This window comes from Danaus plexippus, chromosome Z (genome assembly GCF_018135715.1).
Source record: "Danaus plexippus chromosome Z, MEX_DaPlex, whole genome shotgun sequence".
Lineage (NCBI taxonomy): Eukaryota > Metazoa > Arthropoda > Insecta > Lepidoptera > Nymphalidae > Danaus > Danaus plexippus.
In genome coordinates this window covers 11053520-11068085 of record NC_083559.1, presented here as the reverse complement: position 1 = coordinate 11068085, position 14566 = coordinate 11053520, and the positions used below count along the sequence as shown (strand labels likewise).

At 32.6% G+C, this 14566-nt stretch overlaps 4 protein-coding genes across 9 annotated transcripts in view; 3 read left to right on the top strand and 1 right to left on the bottom strand.

Moving 5' to 3' along the window:
• LOC116777543 (prestin) overlaps positions 1-1152 on the top strand; it is a 31603-nt gene extending 30451 nt beyond the window's left edge. For all 5 annotated transcript variants that reach the window (XM_061526176.1, XM_032671156.2, XM_061526178.1 and 2 more), the window contains 2 exons: positions 74-200; positions 359-1152. In XM_061526176.1, coding sequence (XP_061382160.1) covers positions 74-200; positions 359-504 — 273 coding nt within the window. In that variant the 3' untranslated portion in view covers positions 505-1152. The remainder of the gene's footprint in view (positions 1-73; positions 201-358) is intronic.
• Positions 1153-1702: 550 nt separating this feature from the next.
• LOC116777544 (protein adenylyltransferase SelO-like) lies at positions 1703-6379 on the bottom strand. Its single transcript, XM_032671159.2, has 12 exons — positions 6071-6379; positions 5721-5884; positions 5510-5590; positions 5187-5350; positions 3776-3948; positions 3581-3680; positions 3279-3439; positions 3092-3213; positions 2739-2868; positions 2463-2589; positions 2086-2219; positions 1703-1868 (listed from the first exon to the last, which is right to left on the bottom strand). The coding sequence occupies exons 1-12, from the start codon at positions 6212-6214 to the stop codon at positions 1746-1748; spliced, it is 1623 nt and encodes a 540-aa protein (XP_032527050.1). The 5' UTR covers positions 6215-6379; the 3' UTR covers positions 1703-1745.
• A 362-nt stretch (positions 6380-6741) lies between these two features.
• On the top strand, positions 6742-14558 carry LOC116777547 (bolA-like protein 2). Of its 2 annotated transcripts, XM_061526584.1 has the most exons (8): positions 9584-9701; positions 11133-11227; positions 11998-12292; positions 12367-12865; positions 12941-13170; positions 13327-13389; positions 13873-14000; positions 14254-14558. In XM_061526584.1, exons 3-8 carry the CDS (start codon positions 12167-12169, stop codon positions 14384-14386), a joined length of 1179 nt encoding a protein of 392 aa, XP_061382568.1. In that variant the 5' UTR covers positions 9584-9701; positions 11133-11227; positions 11998-12166; the 3' UTR covers positions 14387-14558. The 2 variants fall into 2 exon arrangements, with proteins under 2 accessions (XP_061382569.1, XP_061382568.1); XM_061526585.1 differs by lacking the exons at positions 9584-9701; positions 12367-12865; positions 12941-13170; ... (1 more) ...; positions 13873-14000; positions 14254-14558 and adding an exon at positions 6742-6920 and having other exon boundaries at positions 11998-12293.
• LOC116777546 (dolichyl pyrophosphate Man9GlcNAc2 alpha-1,3-glucosyltransferase) lies at positions 6931-8680 on the top strand. The gene has a single exon (XM_032671160.2). It carries the CDS (start codon positions 7028-7030, stop codon positions 8624-8626), a length of 1599 nt encoding a protein of 532 aa, XP_032527051.2. The 5' UTR covers positions 6931-7027; the 3' UTR covers positions 8627-8680.
• Positions 14559-14566: the final 8 nt, after the last annotated feature.

Genomic DNA, 14566 nt, shown 5'->3' with positions numbered 1-14566 from the left:
TACAAAACTGTTATACAAATGAAGAGTTATTATTTCCCTAATCAAACCAAATTCCTATATAACTTCTGTTTAGGTCCGCTGTGTGATCATAGACGCCACAGCTCTGTCGTACGTGGATGCTCCTGGCATCCGCAGCTTGGTGGCCGCCCAACGCGAGCTGGTCTCCAGCAACATCACCGTCCTACTAGCGGGCGCTAACGGTAATATTTGTTATTTGACCAAAATTTTGTATCTTATACAGGCAACAGTTTTCCTAACAGTAACTTACAAGGCCTTAATGTCATTATTGTTCCTTGGAAGATAGTTTTCATTCGTTAAATTTGTTTTATTGACAAAAAATTAAAAATACTGTCACCAGGACCTGTACTAGAGATGATTGAAACGTACAATTCTCTTGAGTCTGATCGCCTGCAATTGGACACGTTCCCAACTGTCCACGACGCGGTGGTGTACTACAAGATGATAGAAGCGAAGAAGGATGCAGCTATCACCATCACCACTTGATGGGCCAGCCAGGAACCCATAACAGCTCATTACGCGGCTTCGACGTGAACCATTCAAGCGCCGTGGGTCACATCGAGCTTTTATATTTCAGTGCTATGAAAACTATTTATTTTTATTGATTTTATTACAATAGCAATAAGAATGTACATTGCGTACTCCGAAGGTACTTAATTTTGGTGCTAATTATACCGATTGATGACCATGTTCTTAAAGAGTATATAATTGAATTATTTTGATTTTTTTTTGTTGAAACTTAAAATTTTTTGAGTACTTAATGAAATACTTTACATTTTCAAGTCGGTTCTTTTCTGTACAGTCAAATAATGTGCTTCCAATAATCTACATACTTGGTGGCGTAAATTATGATTTTTCTCAAGATATGAACTTTGTTGACCTTGAACCGTGGTTGATAAATTTTCTTAACGTATGAAGTTACGTGGTGCGTAAGGAATGTACTAGTGACTATAGAATATAGTGTACTATAGTTTTATTTACAAAAATACGTATTATATAATAAGGAAAAAATTTATAAAATTTGTATAACAAATATTGTAAGACTAGAAAATATAGAATCCATTGTGATATTTTTACCTAAAATTACTTAATAATCGTACTTATTGTATGTTAGTAATATATCATGTCAAAATATTTTGTTTTCTTTTGTTTTTTATTAAATGTAACATTTTCTTGGTACAGGCTTATCAAACCTATTTTAATAACCTGTACCAAGAAAAAATATTCATTTTAATTAATGATGGATAATGCCGAATTACATTGGTGACTATATAACAATGGAAAGGACGAAACAATCAAGTATATATATATATATATATATATATATATATACGGTGTACCTAGACCGATTTCCCAAGTCCTTCGTCCAAAAATGTCAACAACAAATCATTTGATATATATATATATATATATATCACATAAATAATTTCCAGTAATCTCCCTTTTACCTACACCTCAACAGCTTCAATCATTAAGTATATAACAAAAACTTCATTATTCCCTTTGGACATTTAGGTCATTTACACATTTTTTGTCCCATTAAATATTAATAATGTTATTAATTTTCATGTCTGATTTTTCTGCCACATAAAGGTCTGGTTGAGTTATTACGTCTTTCACGTCTTACTATGGGCCAGTTTTTATTTTGTCGCTTATTTAAATATTTGATATTAAAAATTAAGTCTATAATATGAATAGCACTTTATTCCAGGTTAACAATTTACTCATCAACTAGAACAGCTTATTTTCAGGGCGTAAGCCCACTGTGGTGGCTGGTTCGAAAAACCTCGGGCCTCCGCCTCTGGCTGCACTTCGTACGGGTTTTGAATGACTTGCAGCAGAAACCGTAACTGTGAAACAATCTCAATTAAGTTAATGATGACAAAACTATTTGAAATTATTTAATGGTTTAGATTTGGTTAACCTTAAACGCCAGATGATTGTTTTCCCGTATCTATTGCAACGTACAAAATAATTTAGACAAAGTAATTAACTCAAAGTTTCAATCAAGAACCAAAAAGTTTTCGTCTACTTACAACAAAGTGACGTCTTAAAAATTTTACGAACCTTCGTGAAATCGTCTCTTTCCGCATCCTGTATGGCTTCTTGTATAAGCCAAGTACGCGGAACGTACGCGGGGTTGACCAGGCGCATCCGACGAACGCGTTCCACAGAAAACACGCAAGAGCTGCTGCTGTCAACTGACGAGTGAACAGATAGGTTTAATCGAATTAATTCAATATACTGCTGAAGTGTTGCCACCCCCGGTAAATTTAATTGTAACCAATCTTAATAAGACGAGACGGAACATGTACTTCTTATCTTTACTTACTGAATAAACGGTATAAGTATTTTCCATTGTTTTTACGGCATTTTAATAAGAAAAAGTTTGGTAACTTTGGACATGATTTTCTATTGTTGGTAAGGTAAATGTAAAGTCTAACCAGACTCTTTGTCCAATCTCTCGCGATATTGATCCAACCAGCACCCCCACGACGAATGAGAAGATAGTCGTTTTAACGACCATTTCTCTTCCAACTTCGATCCAGTAACCATTTCGTGAGGTTCTAACTGTATAAAGAAATCAATGAAACAAAATATTATGTCAAAGAATTTTTCTTTATACCAGTCAACCACTGCGACTTCAATATCGTTTGACGTAATCTAAGATGATAAGACTGTTGATCATTTATTGATGGTATGATTGAAGCCTAATTTACTTCAGATAGCTGCCTGAAGGTGGTGGTGAAATCCGCTCCAGTATGCTGCATCATATCTAGCAACTTCTCTACCAATTCTTCGTCACCCCAGCGCTCCTTCTTCAGACCAATTTTCATCAAGAATGTCTCCCTAAAATATTTTGTCTATGCTGTAATTTTGTTACGAGGAAGTTAAAGAAAATATTCGATTAGACGGTAAGTTGAAGATTCTTTGCTTGCGTTGGTTTCAAAGGATATTTATAATATAGGACAATAACATTAATTAACTACTTTCATTCTAAATGTTCTACCAAAAATGATATTTTATCTACAATTGACTTCGGCACTACAGGAGTTTTTAAACAGTTGCTCACAATATTTTATTCTTGCAATATGTGTCCAATGTCTTCAATATATGTGTCATGTGCACTTGCTGCGACGAAGACAATAGCGGTTTCAGAGCATTCGCCAGCTGGCCTATATTCCACACCACGATCTGAATTTAAAAAACATTAGTGTTTATTTATACCGAATTACTAATAACGCATTTTATACACTAACATCTGGTTGTTTTGACAGTGAGTAACGTCCTTCCCCGTCTGATGAATTTGAGACGAAGCCGCCATCGTAAGAATCCACGAAACCAAACGGACCATAGTCCATGGTAACTCCCAAAATACTCATATTGTCCGTATTTAAAAGACCGTGGGTAAATCCTAAACCTGAAATGTAATATTTTGAAGTAGTGAATATCTACACACTAGTTAATTTTTTCATGGATAAAAATATTATTCATTCAGGTATTCGCCATAGACATAATAGCTCTAAGGCCAGTGAGTTTGAAAATAATGACTGGTGTATACCTTGCCATTTAGCTACTAAGTCCAGAGATCTGTGTGCCATCTCGGAGAATAAACGAATAAATCTATTTTCGTCTGAGAGATGGATATCAGGAAAGTGTTCCTAAAACATAAAAAAATTCTTAATTTCAATCTTTTCTTTTCCACATCTATGCATTTGACATATTGTTCATTGTTTCATTGATTAATCTGAAATACCTTAATTATAAAGTCGGTTAATTGCTTCAAAATAGCCAGTTCTCCACCTTTTGCCAATATTTCCAAGGAACCAAATCGAAACCAACTCTGTGATAATCTTAACAAAATCGCTGTTTTTTCACGGTGGGGATTTCCCGAATAATACAAATCACGTACTACTGTATCATCACTGGCTATAAAATGGTTACACTTATTGAAAGTTATGATAAGCTATTATCAACTTGAGAAATCTGATCATAAGAGTTACATAATAAGTCTTTAAAAATATGTTATATATGTTACTGTAAAAGTTCGAACAGCGGCAAATCTTAAGATTTTCCAGTAAATTTTAGTATTGACCGATATGAGTTGGTAAATGTTGATAATAGGACGATTTCTTCGAGTTTTTGATCTTTAGAATTCAGTATGTGCTTGGTTTTACTGCTGTCAGCTGGTAGATGTTGTTTTTAGGAATAAAACAATAAAGAATTCTTAATTATTTACTTCCATAAACCTAACCTGAACAAACCTAAACGGATATTACTTTATAGAACGCGAAAACCTCTTCAGACTGTACTACAAAGGCCCCGAATATCTGGCAAACATAAACCAAGAACTTCTATGTACCAGACGCTGCCCAACGGACGTAGTCTATGCGCTTAAAGACATCTACAACACCATCTATTCCTCGACGGGATAGTAAAATCCGCGGTGCTGAAGGAATACACTGATGTGAAAATCCCAAAACATACACCGAGGACCCTCTACCTAACTTACACGCAGAAGGCGAAATCCGAACTGCAGCAATAAGGATACGGAACAGGAGACGAATCGCGCACCATGACTATTCACGAGGCACATGGTCAAACCAGCGAGAATGTCGTCGTCATAAAACGCAGACCTACCAACTGCTCACTTCACGACAGCGTTCCACACGCGGTGGTAGCTATGTCCAGACACACAAAGACATTTGTCTACTATTCAGACAACCACCAAGACGCATTGGGAAGATTAGTTGAAACAGCGACAAGAGCAACCAGTCATCAAATAAAAGACTACAATCTCAAGATGGCGATTCACTCCAGGGACGTCGACACCATCAACGGAATACAGAAAAAACACCAAACATAGCTAGCCATATACATGTGTAATGCAGCTCTAAGCAGCAATTATTAAAATTATTTATGTAATAATAACTGAGAGCTATTGAAGGAAAATTTGTAAAAAAATGTAATGTATTAAGTCTAACAAGGGCAAGGACCCTAAGGTTCATGGAGAATTAATAAATAAATAATTAAAAAAAAAAACCTAAACGGATACCTCTTTCGGACATTTACATAATCTAATCATATACATAATCTCAGGATTTACCGCAATTTGAACTTTTACACTAACATGTATACAGTATACAGAATAACCTTCTGTCCCTTACCAACTACTGCAGCAGTGCGTGTAGTTGGCACGCCCAAATGGAACATTGCCTCACTGGCAACCATTTCCCTGATGGCGGCACGCAGCACACAACGACCATCATACAATCTCGAATAAGGCGTTAAACCTGAGCCCTTCAGCTGTACTTGCCAACGTTCGCATAATCTATCCCAATTATAAGTTAAGTTTGTGAAAAAAAAGTCTATATAAAGTTCAATTTATAACAATATGTTTAGGGAAGTTGTTTTGGTTATCGATGGTTAAATTGATAATCTGTACCAATTCACTTTAATGGTAAAATACGAGTGTATTCATTGTAAATACCTATTCACGTATTCACCAATTAAATGAGCTCTACCGTCACCAAGTTGACCCACCCAAAGTCCATATTGATGACCGCCATACCTAGAAATATAATTATGGTATGCACAAATAACCTTAGAAACTATTCAAAAATAACTTTGTTCTAAAGGAAATATTAATATTAAATATGATGAATGGCGTAAGATAATTCAGATAACATGGTAAATATTACCTATGTGCAACAGGCAAAGATCCACAAGGCAACCTTCTTCCTCCAACAAATTCGAGAAATTCACCCGTATTTACTATCTCAGGAGACATATCAAGAATATTTGTAAGTGCATCTTCAGAAAAACATACGAGACGTAAATTTTTTTCTAACGGATGCGGAGTTACCTGAGTTACGTTAGAAAATTTATAGAATAATATTTATGAAAAATAAATATTTGCTTGTTGAAAGAAAAAAACTGTAAGCTAACAAAAAAGTGGTCACAGAAATAAAAGAATTATGCCATTTTATTCCCTTGAAGAATAGATCAATTAATTTTGATAGCGTATAATAATTCACGGAACTGCGTTAACCTCGGAGTATATGACGTTTTTAACATTATTTTTAACTTGGTCGTGGTTCTCATCAATAGGAAGCAATATATATTTCGGATGCAGACTAAATCTCCACTCATTTAAATTTTCTTTTAGTGATGTAGATTCCCCTTCCATTTTCATGTTGAAAATTAAAATGTAATTAGATGTACCTACTTATGACACAGATTTTGTGCTCACAGTGAAAATTTACATGTTTGACATGTTTATTTCAATAATAATATAACAGATCTTTTTAGTTTTATTTATTTCAGAATTTTACTACAAATAGGTTTCGACATCGAAATAACGCACCGAAAAGTTAAAAAGAGATCGTATTCAGATTTAATGTGTATTTACACGACGGTAACTACTAATAGTTTTCTTTTTAAGTGAATCACTAAGTGAAATTGACAGTGATGAGACATTTTATGTGTATATTGAGCTTAAAGCATTATATTAAACACAAACGAATTAAAATTATTTAAGCAAAAATCATCTTAATAAAAAATTATCTAAAAAATGTATCACTAAATTATTTATTTATACTTTATTAAAGTTTATTAATGTAAAATTAAACGTAATCGTATTAAAGAATCATGAATATTTTATATTTTGGAGTTTTAATTTCTCTATATATATATATACTCTATGGCAGACTCTACATATAAAATGGGAATTCATGCCTATATTTTCATAAAAAAATAAAGTGACCTATTTTAGTAAAAGCAATTTTTTTTATTTGTCAATTCATTTTTATTTTATTTTATTTAAAAATTTGAGGAATATGGTGTATTCAGAGGAATATTTAAAAGAAAAACTAACTAAGGAGCTAGACGCCGCTCATGTGGTAAGTATGACCTGTCAAATATTTCAAACGTACGCGCTCCTATTTTATCTTTCAAACCGAGAATTATTGCAAACGTAACTTTATAAATCACTTCAATTACTATAAATATGGGTAAACGTGCCGATTCTGATAAAGCAATAACCAAATATACATTGTATCCTGGAGTTTTTTTTGCTTGTCTGGTGCGATGGTGTGTTGCCGCATATCCTTACTCAGGTTATAAAAAACCACCTATGTATGGTGACTTTGAAGCTCAACGACACTGGCAAGAAATAACAGTGCATACCCAAATATCATCCTGGTATCACAACACTACACAGAATGACCTCGAGTACTGGGGTCTTGATTATCCACCTCTGACAGCATACCACAGTCTTCTAATGGGCCTTATAGCCGATTGGTTGGATCCGGAATCCGTGCGGCTCTTCGCTTCTCGAGGTTATGAAAACGAATTCCACAAGAGTTTCATGAGATGGACAGTTTTTTTGTGTGATGTGTACTTCTTTTTCACTGCTGCTGCATGTATTTCTATTGACCGTGAACGAATGAAGCCAAAACTCAACTACAACATATTTAAACATACAGATATTAGACTGGTGATGTTTTTGTTATATCCCGGAATTATTGTTATTGATCATGGACATTTCCAATATAACTGTGTTTCCCTAGGCTTGTTTCTCTGGGCCACGTTCTTCACTGTCTCCATACAGAATGACATACTATCTACAATATTTTTTGTGCTAGCAATAAATTATAAGCAGATGGAATTATATCATGCTTTGCCATTTTTCTTTTATCTACTCAGAAAATGTTTTATAGTATCTAATAAAGGGAATCTCTTTCAGTTTGTAAAAAAACTTTCCAAAATTGGTATTGCGGTCATATTTACATTTGTATTAGTATGGTATCCCATGTTAAGTTCCTGGGACAATATTTTACAAATTTTACATAGACTATTTCCGTTGAAACGAGGAGTTTTTGAAGACAAAGTATCCAATGTATGGTGCACAGTTAACAATTTTATAAAACTGAAACATTTATATAAGAACGAGGAAATGGTCAGAATGTGCTTATTATCAACTGTTTTAGCAGCTGCTCCTTCATGCTTAGATTTATTTTTCAGAATTAACGTAAAAAAGTTTGTTTTAAGTCTCATTAATGTTTCTTTAGCATTTTTCTTATTTTCCTATCAAGTGCATGAGAAATCAATACTTCTTGTAGCGATACCCGTCGCTATACATTTCCCAGAGGATCCTTTTATTTGCTTTTGGTTTTTGCTGGTATCGAACTTCAGCATGTTGCCGTTGTTATTGAAAGACGGTTTGTTGATACCGTTCATTAGCACAAATTTGATCTATATAGGTTTTCATAGTATTTCATTACAATTATCCTGTTTATGTAAAACGGGGCCCTTTTCTTTTCTAAATGCTAATACTGTGAACAAATGTATAAATCCAGCACCAAATCGGAATGCCTTTCTGCTGAAGATGCTTACAATAAGTTTTTTCTTGTCACTTCTAGGTATGTTGTTGTTGATTCTAGTTACATTATTTGTTGAACCTCCATCCAAATATCCAGATTTATTTCCTGTTCTGATATCTATGTATTCATGCGCACATTTTGTATACTTTTTCTTTTATTTCACACACAAACAGCTAATGCTACCAACTTCGCTGCCAACTAAAGCCAAAGTTAAGTTAAATTAATTATTACGTTACATTCTAACATTCCCAATAAACATTTTATTTATACATTTTAAACTAGTTTTATTTATTTTGATTATGGTTTATGTAAAACAATTTTAAGGTATTAAATTTTTTTATGATGTCTAAAAACTAATATCAACTGTTTTGTTGATGGAGTTCAACAATTCATTACTTTGGAATAGTTATTTTTTTGAAGCTGTATTTCCTATAGTACAGGAGTTATAAAAATTGTATTAACAATATGTTGAGTAAATTTTGTATGTCAATATTAGATATATTATTAAGTTGATATGTTATCACAGTGGGACTGGGTTTTATTCTAAAATTCCAAGATTTTCACAAGATCTTTTTAACCGACTTTAAAAAAAGGATGACATTCTCAAGATGTCTGTATTTTTTCTTTCAACTTAGGATTAACAGTAGATATAATCCTATTGCAACTATCTGACCTTCAGCTATCATATAGTTGGTGTAGCAGTCTTATAATTCCAAAAGTTAATTTTTTTGAATTACTCCTCAGACACAAGGTTTTAATGTTTTTTTCATCACCAGAATGATTAGCAGATCATTCTTAAACCTTAATATTTTTTATTAAAAAAAAACGTAAATGCCGTTTATCGTGCTACAGCCTGCAGTGCTATAAACAACATTGTTTATGTTGTTAGTTTTGGAATAACTAAAACTAGTGGTCATCATAAAAAATGAGGACTCTTTTATTCATCAATTTTACTCAATACTTAATCTATTTATTATCATAGATAATTCTAGCACAGATAAGCCGAGGACGGGATCATAAAATACTATCGGATTGTATGAATAATATGTAATTAATGTTAGTATATTTCATTTTAATGTATAAATAATTCTGAATTTAACTGTTCTTATCGAAAAAAAATTTTTTTGTTTAAAGTTTATATTTTAATACACATTTGAATATTATTCCACTCACCAATGAAACGAATATACCGCATAACTTTATTTTACTTCCAACATACCGTTACGTCCAATAAACAGTTAAACGCAGGTTACCAGTTGTTTGCGAGGCGCGGCAGAATACGCACGTCTCGTTAGACTGGTGAGTCTTGATTATTTAGAAAATTTAAATACTATCAATAATATTTCTACTTTCATTTATTATGCCATTATTTTTCATCTATTATGCATATGTACATAATGCGTTCAAAAATAGAGATATTCTCAATGAAAATGTTATTTAATTGTAGTGGGTATTTTTTAACTGCATAATAAAATTAATTTCATTGAAATAAAATTATGTTCATGGTGTTGATTAAAAAAAAAAACAATAACCGTAATAGATCTTCTAGGAAAAATAGTGATTGCTAATTATTACATATAATTAATTATCTATAAGTACATTGATTTCCATTTCCCGACTAACACATGTCCGCTGTGTTTATTTAATCTAATAAGTTCAATTACTCTGGATGTTTAGTTAATTTGACAAATTTGGAACGCGTCACAAAATATTCCAAGGGCTCCTAATCACTAAATTACAAATTTATTAGTCTTCTACTTTTACACAGTTAACATAAATCATTGACAGAAATGTTCCAAAAAAGTCCCGAGTTCTTATTAAAAAATCAAGTCCTCCAATAAACATGTCTAAATTAATAACATATTAGATACAGTTTCGTTTCGACTATCAAAGTTATTATACAGATGCATTTCACAGATCACAGATCTTGATACCTCTGTTTACACGATAAATACTCAGTCTTTAATTTAAATAAAACATGCTATCGAAGTGTTAAGTATTTCTTATGGATTATCTTATACGAAACATAAGTAGCCAGTAGTTATATAAAATTTATTGCCATGGAAGTTTTTCATCGGTAATATCATTCTATGCCGTATAGTACCTACTTATATAGCTACAGATAATACTTCTGTATAGTTTTAGTAAATAAAAAAAATAATTTTTAACCGAATTATTAATAAAAGATTTTTCAATTTTTTTTTTTTAATACTGAAATTAAACTACAACTTTTTTCAATTTTAATAGAGTGCAAAAATTTCAAAAGTATATCTTTACTTATTAATTTCCTTCGTGTTTGCGTGTGTATGAATACATATGTGTGTTCATGTACTTGTAAAAGAAAATTCATGTAATTTAAAAAACATTTGTTTTCATCCATTTCCACGAAAAAGGAAGTAATTCCGGTGTTTTTCTTTTATCTAAGATAAATTCATTTATTTATTTATGCGGGATAATAACAACGCGTTATTTTGAGTTTTTAAATTAACATATGAAAAGCATCTTAACTTTGAATTCAAATGAGTTGTCTCAAAGTCTGTTATCGATGCAAATGATATCTGCTGTATCTATTGTATCTTTTCCTTGTAAGATGAATAAGTAAGCAAAATATATGTTTTATATACGGCCCTGACGTATGTTATTCAGATGTGTGGAACTAGAGTATTTTATGTAATCCTGGTTAACGACCATTGTGACTGCATTACAGTTAGTGTTTTTGGTTGTTTCTAGGAAGTAGTGGACGAGAGCGACGGTTGCGGTGGCAAATTCTCCGCTGTGATCGTCTCTGATAAGTTCATCGGGAAACCCTTGCTCGCTAGACACAGGTGCGGTACCTACACACACCACACTAAAATATCACGATAAGGAACCGCCTATAAGCTTAAAGCAAGACGCGTTTTCAATCTTAATCTTAGTCATGAAACTTAGAATCTTCCTCATAAAACCACACAAACCTGAGAATTGTAAGAAAATTAAAAGAGTACAAGTAAAAAAAAAACGTAAAAAATGTATATTTTTGTGTAATAGTTTCCTTTAAAATATTTAACGGAAGCCTTTATAAATTCATTTGGCCATGTTCGCAATATACAAAAATTTTTTGCTAACTAAACCTAGAATCTATTTCTAAATTAGTTATTTATCTTGAAACGTAATAATATTGTATTGGGATAAAGAAGATTAAACGCAGACAACGTCTTTTTACCTTTTTAATTACCTTGTGTACTTACTGACTCTAAAACGTAAATGAAACTAATATATTTCGGATATACTACGCGGATTTTATTATTTTAAAACTACATAATCCCGACGTTTCGGTTACTTTTCAGTAACCGTGATCACGTTGATCACAAAATAATAAAATCCGCGTAGTTTATCCGAAATATATTAGTTTCATTTAAATGAATAAAACTCGCGAAAGTCTTAGATCTCATTATCTAAAACGTAAGAGTTATCTTCTAATAAATTGTGATTTCATGTTAGTGATGAATACAGAGATCTTTTATACCTAATAAATCTTTAAGGACAAAGTTCTAATCAAAATTAAAACTAAATCTAATATTTTACTAGTTTACATATTTCAAAGATATATTTACAGATTAGTTAATTCAGTGCTCCAAGAAGAACTGAAAGTTATCCACGCCTTCACTCAGAAGACCCTTACGGTAGACCAATGGAAATCACAAAACCAATAGTATTTTAATGACTGCTTTAAGCTGAACCATATTACCAACCCATAAACTCATTAACCCATATCATCTGTAATCATGGATTTATGTAAAGTGAAGGTCACTGCTCCCGGGAAGGTTATTTTGCATGGTGAGCATTCGGTTCTCTATGGGGAGATCGCGGTAGCATGCAGCATAGGACTTAAGACTACTACCGTTATTCAGGTGAAACATATTTTAATAATTTTTTGGAATTCACATTATGATGAAAACTATGTCATACTTTCCAACCTTTCCAGGAAGTAAAGGTGATTAATGAACCGTCAATCAACATTATTTTCCTGTCACTGGGACTGAATGAAAGTATTCCATTAAAGAAAGTTGTGGACTATTTCTTTGAACCACCATTTTCAAAGTCATGGAAGAACCACATAGAAGTAGACCATGCAAGCCACTTAGCAAAAGTCGACCGATTCTGGAACACAATCAAACCTAATTTCGAAAAATTTTCAGAAGTCCAAAAGCAGTCTTTACGATCGTTTCTTTATTTGTTTTCTAAGATATTTGCTCACACAGATCTACTAAAAAATAGTATGAGTGTCAAAATGACTACTGAGTTAACTATCGGCGCCGGCACAGGCAGTTCTGCTTCCTTCGCCGTATGTTTAGCAGCAGCGTTCCTGCAGTTTCTCAAAGTGAAATGTGGTTGTAATGACAAGATATTTCACTTGGAAGATTTGGAACGTATATCAGCTGAAGCTTTCGAATCGGAGAAGATAATGCATGGAACACCTTCAGGTTGGGCATGAATAAAAATTTTGTAGGGCGCTATTATTTTTGTCATCTCATATTAACGTATAACTTACTTCTCAGGCATAGACAACACAACGTGTACTTTCGGCTCTCTAGTGGCATACAAAAAAGGTGGTACCCCGCGTTTGCTTGACTTCAAAACCAATATACGTATTCTGCTCGTCGATACAAAAGTCAGTAGGAATACAAAGAGATTAGTGAGCCACGTGTCAGCTCTAAAGGATAGGAACAGCAATGCTGTAGACTGTGTGATGATGGCCTGCGGTCATGTAACCACTACCGCTATAAAAGTATGTATTCAACATTTAATATGATTTTTCTTAAATATCATTAACATCTTTATTCTGCCTATTTCTACTTACACGTGTTGTAATTTTTTTTTTATTGTAATACAATTTATTGGTTGTTTTTCTATATTTTAATTCTAATGGAAACTTTTTTTCAAGATATTGGAAGAGCTGGCTCAAGATGGAGTCAAGGATACTGAAGAGAAATACCGACACTTGGCGGTGAGTAAAAAGGAATTGTAATTAAAGTATATTTTGTCCAATAAAACAATTATATATATAAAAATAATAAAATTGGAATGTCTCTTTGTTATGGCATGGCAACATTTTTTTATTAAATGCATATGGAATATAGGCTCAGTAAAAAAAAATATATATATACATATTTTTTTAATTATGTCTGTCTGTTTATTCTGGCTATGGAATGATAAAAACGCTATGAAGGGATTATTAGCGGATATCAATGTTTAAAATAAATGAGTTAATGAAGGTTACGTATTAAATAAATACTGAGATAAAATATAAGGTTACTTACTTAAGAAATTTTATCAGCCTTCCATAGAAACATAATAATTTTACTCAGTAATAAGTCATGAGCACAGCTTGTTGTATTTTATGAAAAATTTATCATTGAAAACATTTTTCACTATTAGTTTGGACACTATGTGTATGATGGGACAGCTATTTAAAACCGACATCTTTCAGGATCTATGGAACATGAACCATTGTCTTCTAGCATCCCTGGGTGTATCACACCCAGCATTGGAAGATATCAGGGCATCGGCTGCGGTGTATGGTTTTGGATGCAAACTCACTGGAGCAGGTGGTGGGGGGTGAGTTAAAGATACCCAAAAGCGGATACGTTACTAACATTATAGTCGAAAAAATTAAATAATATATGAACACGACCTACTACATCAGTCATCGGGTAGCATAGCAAAATTAGTGCTGCCACACCAAGGTTATATAATACTTTTTGTATTCCACAGATAATATAAATTAACTAAATAGAACACTAGAAAAACAGTATAATAAACCAATATTATAATTCCAATTTATATAGACGTTATTAACGATTTATTTCAGGCACGCCATTGTTTTATTGCCGCCATCAAGCGATCAAACCACAATAGACTCTCTAATTGCTGATCTTAAGAATAAAGGATATGCAGTGAAGGACACTCATCTAGGAAGCGATGGCGTCTCGCTTGAAATGTAGATACTTTATTTTGTATAAGAATAACTTCTGCAGTGAATAAGACATATATATATAAGAGAAGGTTGGCTTTATTTATATATGGTATTCAGTATTTACAAGATGTTATGGGTATTTTATTTGTATTTTAGTGCTTGATGACATTCATTTTAATTATTAAAGCGATATAGAATGATTGCAGTT